Source organism: Symphodus melops (genome assembly GCF_947650265.1).
Source record: "Symphodus melops genome assembly, chromosome: 9".
Classification (NCBI taxonomy): domain Eukaryota; kingdom Metazoa; phylum Chordata; class Actinopteri; order Labriformes; family Labridae; genus Symphodus; species Symphodus melops.
This window is the reverse complement of record NC_136699.1, coordinates 9,395,281-9,413,027: the sequence shown is the minus strand read 5'-3', so window position 1 is coordinate 9,413,027 and position 17,747 is coordinate 9,395,281. Positions and strand designations below refer to the sequence as shown.

Genomic DNA, 17,747 nt, shown 5'->3' with positions numbered 1-17,747 from the left:
AATAAATTTTAAAAAAAATTGATGTGTGTGCACCATGGTGGTGGTGGTCGTGGTGGTGTCTGCATGTATCACAGGATGGGATTGGAATTTTGTCAAAAAAAAAAAAAAGGGGAAAAAAATCCCTCAGAAGGAAAGTACCTTTTACTTTCATTCTTCTTGTAAATCAATCCCACCACACACACACACACACACACACACACAAAAAGGATTATGCAAAAAACATTTTAGTCCATTTAAGATCAAAATGTGAAATTTTACCCAATTCTGTGTCACACCATTACTAACAACTTTATTCATCACTCTGGCGAGGGCAGAATCTGCACCTCTTTATAGGTTAATGATTAAGGAGAGGCAGCTCTGTGAGGGGGAGCTGCTGCAGAGGCCAAAAAGACACCTAGTTTAACTAATGAATATTGAGGCACTTATTCATCTATTTGAAAACTGTATGGGGCTGTAAAATTGACATTTTAGCTATTACCAGTTAACTAGGAAACATTTCTGAGACTCACTAGGTAACTGGTATTTTCAACCTGCCTAGACAACAAAGGACAACAGGAGTTATAAAATTCAATAAAATACCCATACTTTAATTCAATTATTTCAATGTTGGTTTAATCGTGTAGAGGATGGTATCGAACAACCCACATTATTTTTAGACCATTTGATGAATAAAAAAACGTATTTGATGGCAAAAGATTTATAGGGTTAAAAATGACCCCAGGACAACAAACGGTTAGAGAACAAAAGAGGGTAGAGGTATGACGGGAAGGGTCTAGACTCTATCCTCTTTACAACAGACTTGAGAATACAGAAATTGTCTTCATTTCTTCCTCTTTTTCTTTTCTCTATATTAGTAAAATAAAATTCCTAATTCCTGTTTTAAAATTGACCTTTTAGCCTTCTTAGAGTTGACAGTGTGCTAGATCAGATCAGTCTCATGCTAAAAAATGTTGTATTACGCAGTAACTTTTTACAATAACTTGGTGTTCATGTTTTGTCTTCTTAAAGGAGTTCTTTTGAACTGTTATCAAACGTGTGTTCATGGAAACTGTACATTACTGTTCAAAAGTGTGTTTGTTTTAAATAATGATTTGTTATAGTGAACCCTTACATTTGTAAGTGAAATACATATTTACCATTATAATTAGAACTTTTTCGCTTTAAACTGTATATTGCTAAGCCATCTTTTTAGCTATAGCAGCCCAATTATTCATTATTCAGTCAGGGAGAGGTTAAACTGTGAGTCTTCTTTCTTCTTTAAAATTAGATAACGTGTCCCTCTGTGTCACAAAGAACACATTGGATGCTTTGTAATGTCCTGTAAAAAGTGTCATGAATGTATAATTCCTTTCATATCTGATATTGGAATGGGAAAGGCTGAAATTAATTGTCAGATTTCGTGAGTCACATGGGTTTATCAGCTCCTGAGAATTGCAAAATGCAACAGATCCTATTTTAGGCTCTCCCCTCATTGAGTTGGTCTGTGTATATAAGAGTGTGTACCCCGCCCATCTCCATGGATCCTCCCCTCTCCCCTGCCTTGTAAAGTATGTTCAGAGCGATAGCCTCCAAGGAGCACTGAGACAAAACACAACTACCCATGAGGTGTTACACTTTCTCCTGACATCCAGGGCCACATGACACTTGAAACCTTGCTCAAGAGTACTTTGTATTAGCAGCTTTCTCTGTCTAGCTTGGTGGATTTGTTTTGAAGGTTTTAAAGAAGAACAAACTTAAGGAGGCAACACTTTGACAGGAACTTTGAATTTTCAGAAAAGGTGAACCAAGCTTCTTTTTTTTGGCAACATGGCACTTCGGCAGAACTCTGACAAGGAGCCAAGCATCGAGTTGTTCATTAAGGTCAGTATTTTCTGTTCAATATCACAAACTACATGAAAGGGAAAAGTAGACTTCAACGTGTAAATAGAAGCTGATGAAACCTCAAAACCAGGACAAAAAAAAATCTCACTTTCAGTATTGTAAAAGGCCAAATATTGAATGTTTCTGTTTGAGCATCAATCAGAGGACAACTCTCCTTTACATGGGTGGCATCTATAGATAACCTGTGCAATAGATGCTGAAGTGTTTGTACCTCTGCTGACGCTCACAGCACATATTTATCAGTGAACTCCGTCCACAGACAGACACACTGTCAGGCTTATCAGACGGAGTGAGGAGCAAGCAGGGTGAAAGGCCCCAGACTAAAGCAGGCACACCCACTTTACTTACACACGTTCAGATATCCTCCTCCATACCAAGAAGTAATTTAAACTAAATTCTCAGTTACATATAAGATTTACATTTATCAAGACCTCTGGTAGAGTCTGCACGAGTGTGAAATGTCTCACAGGCATCTGATGAGATAAACAAGGTCGAAGAAAAGACAAAACAAGTACATCATGTCTCCAAGGAAATTAAACATCTAGCTTGACATTCAGTCAATTACAGGAATTGTAAAGCATTTAGTGGCATTTTTTTCTTTGCAGCTGAGATTTAAGGTGTGATTATAAATACCACTTTTGTGTAAGGAAGCTACATTGCAGGCAGACCTAAACTTGGCCTAACATAAAGACTGGAAACACACAGACACATACCACATCATTTGACCAAGGGTAACCAAACTCTCAACATCTATAAAACTCACAAATATATCAGTCATAACATCTTTATGTATTCTGAACAAACATGTAAATGAGGGGTTTTTTTGACAACTAAAATGTCTAAATACAAATGACTGTTTAGAGACTTCTTTTTGAAAAACATAAATAAATAAGACATTAGGCTACATGCTAAATGTGTGTTTTATCGGAAAATGTTACCATGAAGCTAGCTGCATTCCCTGTTGTCCCCTCTGTAGTCTATGCTAAACCAAGCTGAGATTTTGATGTAGACTACCTTCATATGAGGCTACATAAAACATGAGCAATAGTTGTTTTTTTTTCTTCAAGAAAGTGAATAAGGGTATATTTCATGTTAAAATGTGACTTTGTTTGCTGAAAGCTAATGCTAATACACAATTTACACAAGCTATCTTTAACATGATGTGAGCTAGCTTAAGCGGGAGAGTCAGCATGTGTTTTCACCTTTTTTTTTATCAACAGACAGAGAAAAAGGGAGTGTGCTGTTTGCCTCAATGAACAGAACATTGTGGCTAATGTGGCAACAACACCTTTTATATGTTATTTCTTTCTGTGTTTTTAAGGCTGGACATGATGGTGAGAACGTGGGGAACTGCCCCTTCTGTCAGAGACTCTTCATGGTTTTGTGGCTGAAAGGAGTCAAGTTTACAGTCACCACTGTTGATATGAGGAAGTAAGCAACCCCTCCTCTGCCTAAAACACTTCCTAAACATCTGGTCATGGGGACTTTACACAGAAGAACCCTATTTGGACCCAAACAAGAGCGAAATTGAAAAGTTTCTCTTAGTAATTCAAACCATTTCTCACTTATAAATAGGCGTGTTACTCACTCTGTCTAAAAGAGGTTAGAGCCAAAGTGTACAAAGAACTCTGTGTCATTTTTAAACAAACACCTTCTATAATTAAGGGCTGTGTGAATTTCTCAGGGTTATTACTGGAGAGCAAATAAGATCAGGAAACTTTGAAAGGATTCTGATAATGTATTTATTCACTCACACAAAACAGCTGACCACTCCCAGTCCTGTGTGTTTTTATAACTAAACCAATAATGAATGCTAAAATGAATGCCCTAGTATATTCTGACAGCCTTAATAACCTAAACTCTAGCACTGTTTGTGCTTTAAAACACCTCATATTGAACAAGCTGAATGGACAATATCTTACAATTCTCTCCTTCTTCATCTTTCTACGTGATCTCCAGGAAGCCGGCGGAGCTCAAAGATCTGGCCCCTGGCACCAACCCTCCTTTCCTCCTCTACAATGGCACGCTCAAAACAGACTTCATCAAAATCGAGGAGTTTCTTGAACAAACACTGGCTCCCCCCAGGTACATTTAATCATTAAGGAATATTAATACAGTTTCATTTTGACAAAGGCTCATTTATAATCAAACCGGTTGATTCCCAGGCTTCTCTTCTCTCCTCTGAAGGTATCCTCACCTCAGCCCGCTCAACAAAGAGTCCTTTGATGTGGGTGCTGACATTTTTGCAAAGTTCTCGGCTTTCATCAAGAACACTCCAAATAACGCCTGTAAGTTTGGAGTCTTTGTAATTTACTAAAAATGCAAGACCTCTCACTTCACACTTTCACAAATTTTAAATGGATGTACAAATTGAATATCACAGGAATTCACATTATCCAACACTAATAGGCTACTCTTGTAAATGGTATTCTGCAAGATGCATACTTTGATTTGTGTGACAATGATTCTGTAATTTACTAAAGAATATATTTAAATGCAAGACTTTACCTTCTAACATTTAATTGGAAATGGTAATTATACCAAATTAAAAGTTCTTCATACTTTCACTGCTGGTGACCAAAAGTTAAATGTCACTTTCTTGCCTTTTAGTAGTTATATATGTATGTGTACATGTTGGGGGTTTTGAAGCTTGTTTGTGAAGCACTGATGATTATATAGAAAACCAAAACACATCTCTATATCTGACCCCCTGATAGTCCATGAGAAAAACCTGCTGCGTGAGTTTAAGCGCCTGGATGACTACCTGAACTCCCCGCTCCCTGAGGAGATCGACCACAACTCCACAGAAACCGTCACCACCTCCAGCAGAAAGTTCCTGGACGGCAATCGCCTCACCTTAGCTGACTGCAACCTGCTACCCAAACTGCACGTGATCAGGGTGAGATGTTGTGTGTGTGTGTGTGTGTGTGTGTGTGTGTGTGTCGGGGGGGGGGGGGGGACGAATATTGTATTTAGAGTATGTAGAGGACATTTAACCTTTCGGTCTACTTAACCCCTAAACAATTACATTTCAGAGCACAATATTTTAATTATGATGCATGATGTCAGGTGTCACATTTCTGATGTCTGTGAGTTCTGCCACAGAGCTCTTCTTTCACAGAACTTTATTTAAAGCGCTCTGACTGCTTGAGCAAGTTAAGTCCTTCAAGAATGCATGTTGCTAAAAGGCTGCATAATGTGTACTTTAACTTTTTATTTTTTTGCTGAAACAAAAAGAAAATTTTTGTCTGTAACATTTTAATGCACTTGCATGAGTATTCTGAGTAATACTACTTCCTACTGTTACTGTTACTACATTGCTTTCTGAAATGAAATTAACTGGATTAATGATAATTGTAGTGTAAAAGTGTAAGTGTAAAATGATGTTACATGTTCCAACATTATTTAGAAAAGAAGGACTTTTTAATTGATAATGTTTTATTATTACCTGTGGTACAGTGGTACTGTTGCATATGTGTAATGTGACTTCTTTCTCTTATAATCTGAAATACTTAAAGGTATATGTCACCCATACAAAATGCTTTGTATCATTAGGAACCTGGTAGTGTTTTTAAATGGTCATGCATCCTGTCCTCATATTACCTTTCTAAAAAGGAGCCTCAAAAATTGTCATTTTGCGAACATCGGAGGCTGTTTTGGTTGGCAGAGGTGAAGCTACATTGCTAGTTCCTCATATTTTCGACCATTGAAGCTACTGACCTTTCACAGATCAGTGGACTTAACGTCCACCAGCTTACTTAGAAGTTATGCTAACAGTCTCTATGGAAAAAACATATTTTTGAAAACCTGCCCTTTCTCGGTCAATTTTAGATTTCTACTACATATATGACCCAATTTCAATCCAGCTTCATGTTTCAACGGATGATGTACCCATTTAAAAGTCTCCTCTGTTTTCTAAATATGCTTGACTTTGATCTTCCTTTGCTTTTATTTCAGGTTGCTGCCAAGAAGTACTGCGACTTTGAGATTCCTGTACAGTTCACGGGTGTGTGGCGATACCTTCAGAACGCTGGCGAGAGAGAGGAGTTTAAAGAGACGTGTCCAGCTGACATTGAGATTGAGAAGGCTTACTTAAGCGTGGCCAAACAGAGGAAATAAACATGGAATTCCCTGTGATTATGTCCTTTTTTTAAATGTAACCCTTGCATGTAAAGATACTGAACTGTAGAGGAAAAATAATTTACAAAAACTAACCGTGGAAAAAAATCAGACAGTAATCTTCCATAAAATCGTTGACTTGTTGATGCAGTAAGAGTTAAGTAATCGTCATAAAGCACAATGTTGCAGTGATTGTGTGTTTTAAATCTATAGCCATAATTAGATAAGCTGTGTCTTTATGCCACACGGTAAAGGCCAAATGTGCAATTGACTGTTTTTGTCTTTAATGTAAATATATGTATATTTTCCTTACTTTTTATAATCAAAACAGCCTTTTGGAAATATGTATGATCATGTTAGTGTGAATTACAGCTGAAAAATCTTTACAAACATTTATATTAAAAATAATGTTTTGTATTCCACCATTTAAAACACAGTTTGATATGCTTGCATTTTCTCACTCTCTCACTAATTAAAAATGTCAAGTTCATTTGTAAAACTCATGCGTGGTTTTTGTGTCTGTATTTGCTTCCTTTGATTGAGAAGGTGAATACAATCTATATTTACACGTTGTATGATCCACAAACCTTCACATTGAAGCATCAAAGTCAAAAAGCACATCAATGGCATTTCACTTTTAAAATTTATTTTCAGAGACAGAAAAAAACAATAGTTTTACCGCTTCAAAAATATATTTTCTGTTGATCCAGTTGGGTCGTGCATTTATTGTTTTCTGGTAAATAAAAGTGACAATGCAGAACTATGGTGATTCCAACCAGTCTGCACAGAAATCACACCAAACTTCCTGCAGCCGCCGGGCTCTAGTTGGTGACACAGTATTTCCAGAAACACGCTGTCAAGACATCAAAGAGAAACATTAGAAAGAAAGTCCAATTCTTCTGTCAAAACAACAAGCAGCCTGAAATCATATTACTTAGTACTTAATATTAACTAATATTGTCATCCAGTTTCTCCATGTTTTAACTCTGCTACTTTTGCTTCTGTAAATTCTGTACATATCGGGTTTGAATAATATCTATCTTAGGTTTATTCATCCTGGAGAAAGATTGATTTTCTTAACTTTACTTTTCTAGACTGAACCAAGTGGATGAGGTTTGCTTACCTCTTTTGTTTGTTTTCGGCAGGCTCTGCTCAGATCTGAGAAAAACCTGAGAGCGCAGCTTGTCAGCCGCCTCCAGCTTTAAAACAGCTTCCCTGAGGTCCTCCACCTAAAGAACAAGGACAATAAAATAATGACAGCAGATGAAAATAGTAGAATAATAGGTTACACTCCCAGTGTAGATCGTCCTGACAGAAGTCTGTTTACATTGTGCAAGTTGGTTTTAGAGTTTGTTTCAGATACACTTGTTTGTGAGCATCTGTGCCTCTGCACTCAGATCCTGCAACATATTTTTATGATCTCAGTTTTGAATTACATTAAAGCAGCTAAGTTTACTGTGACAGCCACATCTCCTCTTCAAATTCAGCATGCACTTATATCCTATAACTCTCAACTTAATGATCATTACAGCATTGATTGACCATTGACTGTGCTTTAAAGATTAGGGTTAGGAAATAGATAACCAGCCTTACCATGTTTGCAAATTTATCTTGTTGAGCTGAATCTTTAGCCCCTAAAAAATCAAACGTAGAATCAGATACATGATCATGTTGACTTTATATCAGGCTTATTTGATTGCAAAATTCTGCACGAGTTTGTCTTTTACCTTTAGTCCAGGAGTCTCTCCCTCCATTGTTCTGCATATACAGAGGATACAGATTATTTATGTCTCTCTGTTCCCCCTCCGAAGGGTTTGGTCCATCCTCCACCTCTGAAACCAACTTCTGTATAAAATCTGTTAAGAATAAAAACAAAAACCTTCGGATATGATTTGATGAAAAATGATATGGAGTTTGGTTGATCGGTTTGACAAAGGTTAACTTAATTTAACAAAAATGATCCCACTGACAACATATGAAGAAAAAATAAAATAGTTTAAAAAGAGTCCTACCTGCCTGTGGCTCCAGGTTGGTATCAGGATACAAAGGCAGAGCATGTGTCCATCTTTCAGAACCAATCACAGCTAGGAGGTACAACAGAGCCACGGACAGCATCTTGACTTTGTCTTTCGATGGTCAGATATGGACTACTCTTCTGCTGGGTAAAGAACTTCACTTATATAACCTGAGAGGTCATCCATCACAATCTGATCAATACATTATCGCCACACCCAGTCTGCTTCTTAATGGTTTTGACGCGATGAATCAGGCGTCATGGACACGATTTAGGGGGCCCTGTCAACTGAGCTGCAGCCTATCTGTGCTTGTTCAGAGACAAAAAACAAATGTTTACTCACTGACAGTGATCAGCAGGAGTACAGCCAAGCTCTGATGGGTTTTTTTTTTAATGTCTAACACTATTTCTGTGTGATGACAGTTTGTTTAGATGAAGCATTGCTCATGTCAGATTTCAGAGGTTATAGCCAGTGTGTCACTGCAGGTTTCTACGTCATTTTTTGTTCAATGACTGTCATTTCTGAAGAAGCTATGACTGTCCTAAAGGGGAGACTGTGCCCATTGTGGTGCATTTGTTGCTGTTAATCACAAGACAAAGGTACAAAATGTTTATACAATTTGTTCTTGCACCCTGCTTTTTGCTTCTATTGCAGTATAATAACCCTGTATGGACAATGTGCTTTTTTTTTTAAATACAATGTAATTTTCTGTTGTTTTCTTGAGATCTTGACTAATTTCTTTTTTGTAACCTGGAATAATAAATTAAAAAAAAAAATTTATTTAAATTTAAATAATAAATTGTTATTTTCAGAGTTTATAACTGTTGTAAATATAAAGGGATACATTTCTGGTCATTTTGAAAACAAAGAAATACGCATGTAAGGCGACATGTCTACTCTTAAGAATTGAGTAAGGTCTATTTTTAATCTGATTTTTAACTATGGGGGTTTGAGATAAATAAGTTACTGCATTTTGCCCAATTGAATCCAAAATCTTGGAATCACTGTTCTCTATTTTTACAGTGTCAGTTGTCTGAACAATATCGGAACTTTTATTGGAATTGGCCTTTGTTGTATACCAAAGAGTAAAATAACATTTTCAATGAATGGGTGCAGTACAAATAAAGACGAATTGATTGACTGGATTACAATGTCTGAAAATGTAAAAGAAAACTCAGGTGTTTGTGAGTAAATTTCAAGAATTCAAAAAAGTTTAGAATTTTGCAGCAGCTAGATGATTTCAGTCAACCTGAAAGGTCTCCAATGCTCTCCAGATGATGGACATTGTTTGAGGTGATTGATGGCTTTGTCTCAGTCACTCTGAAATTGATGCTGAAAACCATGACGTTTGATAGATTTGGCAGCTGAACAGTCAGTGAGAAGACCTAAAAGCTCAGCAGTCTAAATTTAAAGGAACATGTAATTTATTGTAATTAATTCTGATTTAAAACATCCTGAAACATTAAGATTCTTTACAGAATGTATATTAATGTGTTCATGAAGTTCATGTGAAAATGTAAAATATTAACCCATGAAAAAAAAAACCAATTGAGCAAAGAAATGTTATTATCAGCAAAAAGCTGAGTAAAGAAAAACGTTCTCTGCTGTAAAGTGGAGGCTGGCTATTAAACAAAATTATCACTTTATTTAGTTATTATAATGACGCTCCAACTGTACATGCACAGAAAAAAAAGCATTTGACTGTTGTAGACAGTTGACGTGGCAGTTTGTTCATCAGTAGGTTCAAATATTGACTGGATGAACATTGGACTTGCCCTATTCAAAGGAACAAAGACAAAGGCACAGTCCTCCTCTCTTTTTAAGGATTGGTTACATATGTGGTTTGATAGATGAGATGATAAATCCAATGTCCACTGTGGGGCGTTGTGCTCTGCCTGAAAACAATGGAATACACTATAATAAGCAATCCACAAATGATCTTAGGGCCCTCTTATAGCCTAAATATAGTCTATATGTATTTCAGATTTAAAACTATAATAATAACCCTACAGTAAAAGTTGAAGTGAAGCGTCTCACCTGAATTCAAAAACATTGTCTTTTAAGCACTGGCCTTCCTCATTGGGGTCCTGGGTTGTCAGTCCCACCTTCCCCCTCTCATTGATGTGTTTTCTTCATAGACAATACCATAATCTATGACCAAGCAGAGAATTAACATAATTAACATGATATATGATGAAGTCTACCTTAAATCAAAAGCAAAATGGTGGTATGGACAAAGAAAAAACTATAAAGACTGATGTTTTTTTAATAATTAATCTATTATCTTATCTAATGTTGTACATATTAGTCTTTAATTACTTGTTTATATGTTTAGTTAATTGTTATTATTTAATGTTTACAATGTAGAAAAAGCACAGTCTACCGAAGTTAAATTCCTTTTGTGTTAAACACACCTGGCCAATAAAGCTGATTCTGATTAATGAAAGTTGGAGTTGAATAAGCTAAACGAAGAGTTTAAGAGGATTATGAGATAAATAGTCTTCAACTAACTTGTGAAACTTTACATAAATGTTAATGTAAATAAACTGTTTATGATCAACATGATAAAATAATCATGATAAACACACGTTTCGCTTTAGTTTTTCAGTAGGTAAAATGTAATCCCTTTAGGATCTCTGTATCGTTGTGTTTTAGAAATAATTAAAAAAAAAAATAAACCAATGAAGCGGTTCTTAAAGTATTCGGACGTGGCCTTGGCCGAGTCACGTGACTGAATAACGCGGAAGTTAAACATCAGGTTGAACCATGGAGCTAGCTCGGTTTTAATCATCTCTCCTGCCTGACGGTGAAGTCTCCCAAAAACCGGAAAGGTGGGAGGTGTAAAACAGGCCAAATAAATCTCAGCACCTGGAGCCCCAGCGTAAAAAAGGTACAGTAATATATATATAAATGTATTATTCATGTGTGTAAGTCATCAGGTAGTGTAACGTAAGGAGGCTAACATTTATGAATATTTGACAGGAGAAGAAGTACAGCTGCTCTCAGCTCAAGAAGTTTATCTAATCTTTAACCTAAATTAATAAAAGAAGAATACATCTGTAGGCTGAAGACGAGGTTGTATTTTAAATACACGTCGACTGATCTCATTTAAAACACACACACATTTATTTATTTATTACGTTTTAAATTCACAAACTCGGCCAAAGCTTCTTTTTTTTTTTTTTTTTTTTTTTAATTCAAATTAGATATAAACAGCTGCACGATTTGTAATCGGTGATTCAATATGTTTATCTACAGGAATACAAGAAATCATCTACTGCTACGATGCAACATGAAATGATGAAGGACAAGAAGTTTATTATTTACATGGATCATGTTTTTATGGTGTTTAAAACAAACACACAAGAGAGTAAACTCATTATTATTATTGTTATTATTATTATTATTATTATAAAGAAGTTAAGGGGAAAATATGTTGGGTGATTTCAAATGCATGCTTCCCATAAGTTGAAATAAATAGGCCTTTATTAAAAAGTCTTTACTTTTCATTTATTCATCGACTAAAAAAATGTTTCCAACACAACACAACCTGGTTTAACTTCTCACTTGTGAATGTTTTAAACATGTTTACTCAGTCTTTGTTAAACTGATATCAGTCAGTCAAAACCAAACAAAAAACATTTAGATTGTATTTATCTAGAGCTTTAAATGTGGCTGATAATTCTGTGTATTTCTGACCTTTTAAAATATGAGATGAGGGTAATCTAATCAACAAATCATTTCAACAAAGGTAAGATAAACTTATGAAGCAACGCTTTTGAAGTCTAACGACAGTACATGAAATGAATTAAATATTGAGGAGTTTACACAATGGGATGAAGACGCCTGCCTAGAAGCACGCTGCCTTTGTAAATGTCTGTGTTAAATATGATCTTTGTGACCTGGGGCCTTTTCACTATTTTATTTCTCTTGTGATTAGTAAATTCTTAAAGTCATGAACTAATCGCCCTAAACTGAAATGGTTTATTTTCTTAGTATTGTATGGTTCAAAACTAGTTTTGAGGACATGATACTTTAAATGGCGAATCCTAAAGTCTGTTCCCGCTCCCCTGACAGCCAGCGTTCAGATATTACAAGCATGTTTTTTTAGTCGTTTAGTCAGAGTTCCAGCTGCCAGCTTTTTAACAATATGGACTCAATAACTAGTTTTCCAATAGATACTCAATAGAGTTTAGTATTGTGTATCAAATAAAAATTTTGCAAAGTTTGGGAAACATTAAATACAGAAAAAGTAAAAACTACAGAGGTTTTACTGTACATCTGCAACTGTTACATCAGGGCTTCAGTCTGTTGAAGTTTTGTTGTTTGCACATTGTATTGTTGAAAGGGCTGAAAGTTTGGGTTATTTGCTCGTCAATGACTGTGCCGACACTAGTGAAAGACACTCATCTCCCAAAGCTTTTTGAAACGGTTCGATTTCTCTGACAAACCTGTGAAAGATCAAGCACCAGTGGGTTTCATGCGGAGCACAATTCAGCAGCATAACATAATCTTCTCTCTCTTGTCCAGTGTTGCCAAAATGTTTTCTGAAGGCAGCTCGTTCGTGAAGGGGATGCTCCTGGGAGGAGTCGTCTGCTTGGTGGTGTCTCTCCTGGGTAGTTTCAGCCCCAGCACAGATTCTGGGACAGATGAGCACCACAACCATCACCACGTCAAGGCGGCGAGCAAAGATGAGCTGACACACCTCTCCGACAGTCACATTCAGGAGTTAAACAATCAAGTTCGGGTCTACTGTGTCATCATGGTCCAGCCCAAGATCCTTGTCTACTGGGCCACAGCAGTGAACACCTGGAGCAAACATTGCGACAAGGCTGTGTTTTACACTTCGGAGCACTCCAAGGCGCTCGAGGCAGTGGACTTGAACGAGAAAGACGAGTGGACGAGGTTACGTAAAGCTCTGAAGCATGCTTATGATAATGCTGGAGACCTGCGCTGGTTTTTTGTGGCACAGCCCACCACGTTCGCGATCATCGAGAACCTGAAGTACCTGGTGCTCACGAAGGATCCCAGCCAGCCCTTCTACCTGGGCAACGCCATGAAGTCAGGGGAGCTGGAGTATGTGGCGTACGACAGCGGCATCGCTTTGAGTTACGAAGCGCTAAGGAGGCTGGTGAATATATTCCAGGACGAGGACAAATGTCCAGAGAGAGGACGTGCCCTGTGGAAGCTGAGTGAAGACAAGCAGCTGGCCGTGTGTCTGAAATATACGGGCGTGTTCGCCGAGAACGGAGAAGACGCACGCGGGAAGGGCCTGTTCAACAGCAAGAGCGTAGAAACTCTGATCAAAGACAGCATGAAAGACAACCCGAACAATGTAGTGGAGGGCTGCTGCTCCGACATGGCAGTCACATTCAACGGGATGTCTCCGAGTCAAATGCAAGTCATGATGTTTGGAGTCTACAGGCTTCGACCTTACGGCCACAATTTCCTCGATTCTTTAGTTTTTCTCCCTCCCGAAGGTTCCGATAACGACTAGAGACCGGTTTGTTCAAGCTGGATTCAGCTTTTTTAAAGGTTCTGCTTCTATGATGGCAATCTTAATTATTGGGAGAGGGTTTTCTTATGCTGTATAAAAAAACAAAAAAATTGGGATGGGAAAAACTTTTAAGTATGGTATATTTGTACCTTATTTGCACATGGCACAATCAGCACCCCGTTCCTTTTTGGCAGAGGTAATAAGAGTCAATGGGCGTGCCGTTCTTAAGAATGAAGATAGGAAACGTATCAAACTTGTGACATTATGCTAAACGATCTGGTTTTAGTTATTTTAATATGATGTATCTTAAATGTTTGTCTTTTTAGTGGTCTTAAACCTACGTTAGTTATTAAGTGATACGATTTTCTGATGATTGATTTTGAAATTTGATTTAAATGTTTTAAGTGCTTGGACCTAAGCCACATGATCATCTTTTTATGTTTGAAAAAACAAAAGTTAATTCCTTTTCAGTATTAGGTTTGAATAATGTGGCCTCACAGCTAAATAGAAAACCACATCCGTCAGTGTTTACTGAATGGTAAACTGTTTCTCTCCACACGTAAGAAGAGTTTTTCGGTGTCATGTATCCACAGTGGTTTTAACAACACATGGATGTCTGGCTAAGAAGATGACTGCTTTTCAAAGTAACGTTTGGATAATGAATAAAAATAATTTCTGATTAAACTTAATGTGTTTTTTGGTTGGTGTTGTTGAATGATACTACGAGAATCCTACAGAAGAGGAAAGAGTAGCTCTCCAGGTTTGAACATGTTACATTTTGCCAGGCATGCAATGAATTATTTTTGATGAAGGGGAATATTTTATATAGAACTGTGAATGTTTTCAACATTTTATATCCTGCATAGAACATGAAGGACTTTGTGAGACTACTACATTATTGTATATAGATGTGTATAATAAATGAAAACTGTAGTTTTCACATATGCCGTGATAGTATTTGTTGGTTTGATTAAAGAAAAAGTTCATACTGGACATTACTTCCCCCCCCCCCCCCCCATCTGATTTTTTTTTTTTTTTAAAGGAAGTGGGAGTAGTAGAGTATTTCAAATGTATATAAAATTAAACTGTAAGCCAGTTTTTATCAAAAAAGTGACGTTAAATCTATTAAAACCTGTCGATCAGGAAGTATTGAACCTTGTTGATCTGGTTTAGTACACCAGTTTGTCATGACAGCAAATCTTTCCTGTATAATGAAGCAGGAACACTTGTTAGTACAGAAGCGCATCACATTTCACCAAAGATTATCTCCGAACTACAAGGTCATAAAAACGTCTATGCTGACAGAACTGCAAAACCAGTCCGGTACAGTGTGCTTATAATTACTTCTCTTTTTTTCCCCTTAGGTGAATGCAATGCTCTTCTGTGTATAGTATGTAGGAGTGTAGGAATATAAACAGGACATGTTTATTCCACAGTTCAGTTATTTAAATATGCTCCAATATTTAACTAAAGACTAGGTCTGCTACTTCCTCCTTCCCCTGAGGTGAGGAGTCCTGTGCTTTTCAATCATTTCATTGGAATCCAAAAACACACACAAAAAAACAAAAAACATTTTGGCATCTTCCATTGGATCCAAAGCAACATACAAAGTGAGATTTAAACCTTAAAGCAAGGTCTTTTTATTTTTGCATTGTGCCAGTTGATTCAAAGCAGTTACATGGCGATGTTTGTAGGTGTAAACAGATCACTGCCAGCTCACGCCTGGCTGTCAAAAGATCCACACATTCCAGATGATTTGGGTGCAGCAGTGAAAAGGGATATAAGAATCGATGACATCATTTATATGTCTTCATGTGCCACAGTCCATCATTCAGATAGTGAACGTTCTCAATACCAATTCCTTTGTTGACTTTTTCTCTGTTTGCATAAAACAAAAGAATAAATAAAAAGATTAAGATCAGGAATGACAAATAAGCAACAAGTCAAACATTTCTTGTAGAAAAGAAACAAATCTTACATGCTTTCTGCAGACATCTTCATAACGCCAACACAAAGTGCATGTTGTTTTCCCTCTGCCATTATAGCCTGTATCCAAATGTTAAAGACAAACTTAAAGGTAACAGATTTAAGAAGTAAGGAGACTTTATATTATCATGCTGTAAAAAAACAAAAACAAACAAACTCTAAAGCATAGGCTGGCTGTTTCACAACTTTATGATCAACCAGGTTTGTAAAAGGATACAACTACTGTGTCGGCTTCAGCTGGGTAGAGTTTAGCACCTGGTGACGTCAGCCCCGGGCACATGATGTTAGCTCCACTCAGGACAAACTTAATGGCCCCTTTGTCTACTTGCTGGTGTGGAAGAATAAAAGGATCTATGAGAAAAAGACAAAAAAGGTCATTATCTTGCCGTTGTGTGAACATTCAAACTCTACCAATATGAATATTGTATGAGATGATCTTACATTTATGCAGCAGTCTGAGGGTTGGGTAAAAAGGTCCTTCTCTCTGTCTGAAGAAGAGCAGCTCTCCGTTCACTGTGAGGATTTCAATGTGCTCGTGGCTGTCAGAAGATTGAAAGGAAACAATGAAACACAATGTCAAAGAAAATCTACTTTTTGTGAAATGTAAGCATTTGTAGGAAACTGTAACTTGTACCATCTGACTATTTTGACAGGGTCCTTTTTTGGCATTATGTGGTTGAGCCATGACTCGATGTCAGGAAAGTGCTCGATCAGCTGATTTTTGATGCCTTTGATCACTGACGTCTTCAGCTGAATACAGTTTGACACATTTTCCTTCTCATCAAATCTGAAAGAAAAGAAGAAAATGCTCTTTGTGTAAAGTGTTTTTTAAATAAAGGAACATGTGTTACAACCTTTAGTTGAACATTTTATTTTCCATCTGTATTCATGAATGATCTTCGTCACATACAGTAGTTAATTTAAGTGAAGTGAAATAATTCCTTCATGAATTAATGTTGCTTTAGCCCTTTAACCTACAATATTCAGATATATTGAGGTGGCATTAACTTCTTTAAATGAAAAATAGACATAATAACATAACACTTAATTTAAAAACTTAAACTGTGTTCAGTGTGAATAATAAATCAGCTTTACAAGACTGCAAAACAAAGATCTGTCAGAGAACTTCTGAAACAACAAAAACACCTTTCAAGATGGAGATTAATCCAAATATAAGGATGAGTTGAATGGCTCTTTCATTGATTATTATACTGACTTCCTTAGAAACAACTAACTTTATCAATATGACAAATAGATATTTAGATACTTTACTTGTAGGGCAGAATATTGATTAATTAAATCATCAGAAACTGAAAACTGAACGCTCCCCTTATAATAAAAACGTGTGTTAGCGTTAGCCCTTTAGCTTCTTAAAGCTAGCGTCACAACAGGCTACGTACTTCTTAAACATCCTCGTTGGGTTCCGTTACCGTGTTACTAGGCTGTGACAGCACTCTTCCGCACTCAGCACACAGAGTCGTCTGTTAAAATCACAAGAAACTAACAAAACGCATCTATCAAAATGAGGCTGGTGCAGTTTCACGCCTTTTTCGCAGCGAAGGGCCAACGATGAGAAAACTACGTCATTTTACGACATCTGCGTACGTTACACGGCAAGTCAGGTCACATTCCATTATGAAAATCCTACTTTTTCTCACTCAGACTCGTCACAGTCGGGACTTGACGTTAAAATATTTGAGAGTAAAACAGCTCCATCCTTTAATTAATCCCTGATAGATTAAGTTTGTTTTATCATTCCTGACAAAAAGTCACCACACAATTAATCATTTATTGTAATTATATGAAATATATATTTTATATATAATATAGTTTATATTTTATAAATGTGAATAAATAGTGTATTTAGTTGCAATAGTGTATTTAGTTGCAGGAGATATACATTTGTATATCTCCTGCAACATGTTTTCAACAACATGTTTTTTGTTGTTGTTTTTGCACCAACACACCAAGATAAATTCATTGTACATGGATATTCAAGGACAATAATATGTTATGTAAATGTGCTTGGTACTCTGATTCGGATTGAAGGTGCAGTATGGAGTTTTGGTAGACAAATGTAAAAGTTGGAGAGTACAGCTTGTATGTTTGTAATTGTGCTTCGTGGAACAGATAGATAGATAGATAGATAGATAGATAGATAGATAGATAGATAGATAGATAGATAGATAGATAGATAGATAGATAGATAGATAGATAGATAGATAGATAGATAGATAGATAGATAGATA

At 36.6% G+C, this 17,747-nt stretch overlaps 4 protein-coding genes across 4 annotated transcripts; 2 read left to right on the top strand and 2 right to left on the bottom strand.

The window, feature by feature from the left end:
- The first annotated feature begins 1,543 nt into the window (after positions 1-1,543).
- Positions 1,544-6,490, top strand: clic2 (chloride intracellular channel 2). Its single transcript, XM_079352647.1, has 6 exons — positions 1,544-1,860; positions 3,203-3,312; positions 3,841-3,966; positions 4,069-4,169; positions 4,599-4,780; positions 5,839-6,490. Exons 1-6 carry the CDS (start codon positions 1,807-1,809, stop codon positions 5,998-6,000), a joined length of 735 nt encoding a protein of 244 aa, XP_079208773.1. The 5' UTR covers positions 1,544-1,806; the 3' UTR covers positions 6,001-6,490.
- Positions 6,491-6,631: 141 nt separating this feature from the next.
- On the bottom strand, positions 6,632-8,133 carry urp1 (urotensin-related peptide 1). Its single transcript, XM_079352996.1, has 5 exons — positions 8,013-8,133; positions 7,728-7,856; positions 7,594-7,634; positions 7,124-7,229; positions 6,632-6,853 (listed from the first exon to the last, which is right to left on the bottom strand). Exons 1-5 carry the CDS (start codon positions 8,113-8,115, stop codon positions 6,822-6,824), a joined length of 411 nt encoding a protein of 136 aa, XP_079209122.1. The 5' UTR covers positions 8,116-8,133; the 3' UTR covers positions 6,632-6,821.
- A 2,623-nt stretch (positions 8,134-10,756) lies between these two features.
- c1galt1c1 (C1GALT1-specific chaperone 1) lies at positions 10,757-14,201 on the top strand. Its single transcript, XM_079352761.1, has 2 exons — positions 10,757-10,905; positions 12,546-14,201. Exon 2 carries the CDS (start codon positions 12,556-12,558, stop codon positions 13,510-13,512), a length of 957 nt encoding a protein of 318 aa, XP_079208887.1. The 5' UTR covers positions 10,757-10,905; positions 12,546-12,555; the 3' UTR covers positions 13,513-14,201.
- A 922-nt stretch (positions 14,202-15,123) lies between these two features.
- On the bottom strand, positions 15,124-17,105 carry mcts1 (MCTS1 re-initiation and release factor). Its single transcript, XM_079352991.1, has 6 exons — positions 16,899-17,105; positions 16,133-16,285; positions 15,940-16,037; positions 15,716-15,849; positions 15,491-15,558; positions 15,124-15,390 (listed from the first exon to the last, which is right to left on the bottom strand). Exons 1-6 carry the CDS (start codon positions 16,907-16,909, stop codon positions 15,309-15,311), a joined length of 546 nt encoding a protein of 181 aa, XP_079209117.1. The 5' UTR covers positions 16,910-17,105; the 3' UTR covers positions 15,124-15,308.
- Positions 17,106-17,747: the final 642 nt, after the last annotated feature.

Coding starts and splice junctions, on each gene's coding strand:
- urp1 (XM_079352996.1), bottom strand. CDS start 8,115: ATGCTGTCCGTGGCTCTGTTGTACCTCCTAGCTGTGATTGGTTCTGAA. Junction 7,857..8,012: donor CAACCTGGAGCCACAGGCAG/GTAGGACTCTTT, acceptor TATTCTTAACAG/ATTTTATACAGAAGTTGGTT. Junction 7,635..7,727: donor GAGAGACTCCTGGACTAAAG/GTAAAAGACAAA, acceptor TTGATTTTTTAG/GGGCTAAAGATTCAGCTCAA.
- mcts1 (XM_079352991.1), bottom strand. Junction 16,038..16,132: donor CCTGTCAAAATAGTCAGATG/GTACAAGTTACA, acceptor ATCTTCTGACAG/CCACGAGCACATTGAAATCC. Junction 15,391..15,490: donor AAGATGTCTGCAGAAAGCAT/GTAAGATTTGTT, acceptor TTATGCAAACAG/AGAAAAAGTCAACAAAGGAA.
- c1galt1c1 (XM_079352761.1), top strand. CDS start 12,556: ATGTTTTCTGAAGGCAGCTCGTTCGTGAAGGGGATGCTCCTGGGAGGA.
- clic2 (XM_079352647.1), top strand. CDS start 1,807: ATGGCACTTCGGCAGAACTCTGACAAGGAGCCAAGCATCGAGTTGTTC. Junction 1,861..3,202: donor GCATCGAGTTGTTCATTAAG/GTCAGTATTTTC, acceptor TGTGTTTTTAAG/GCTGGACATGATGGTGAGAA. Junction 4,170..4,598: donor GAACACTCCAAATAACGCCT/GTAAGTTTGGAG, acceptor ACCCCCTGATAG/TCCATGAGAAAAACCTGCTG.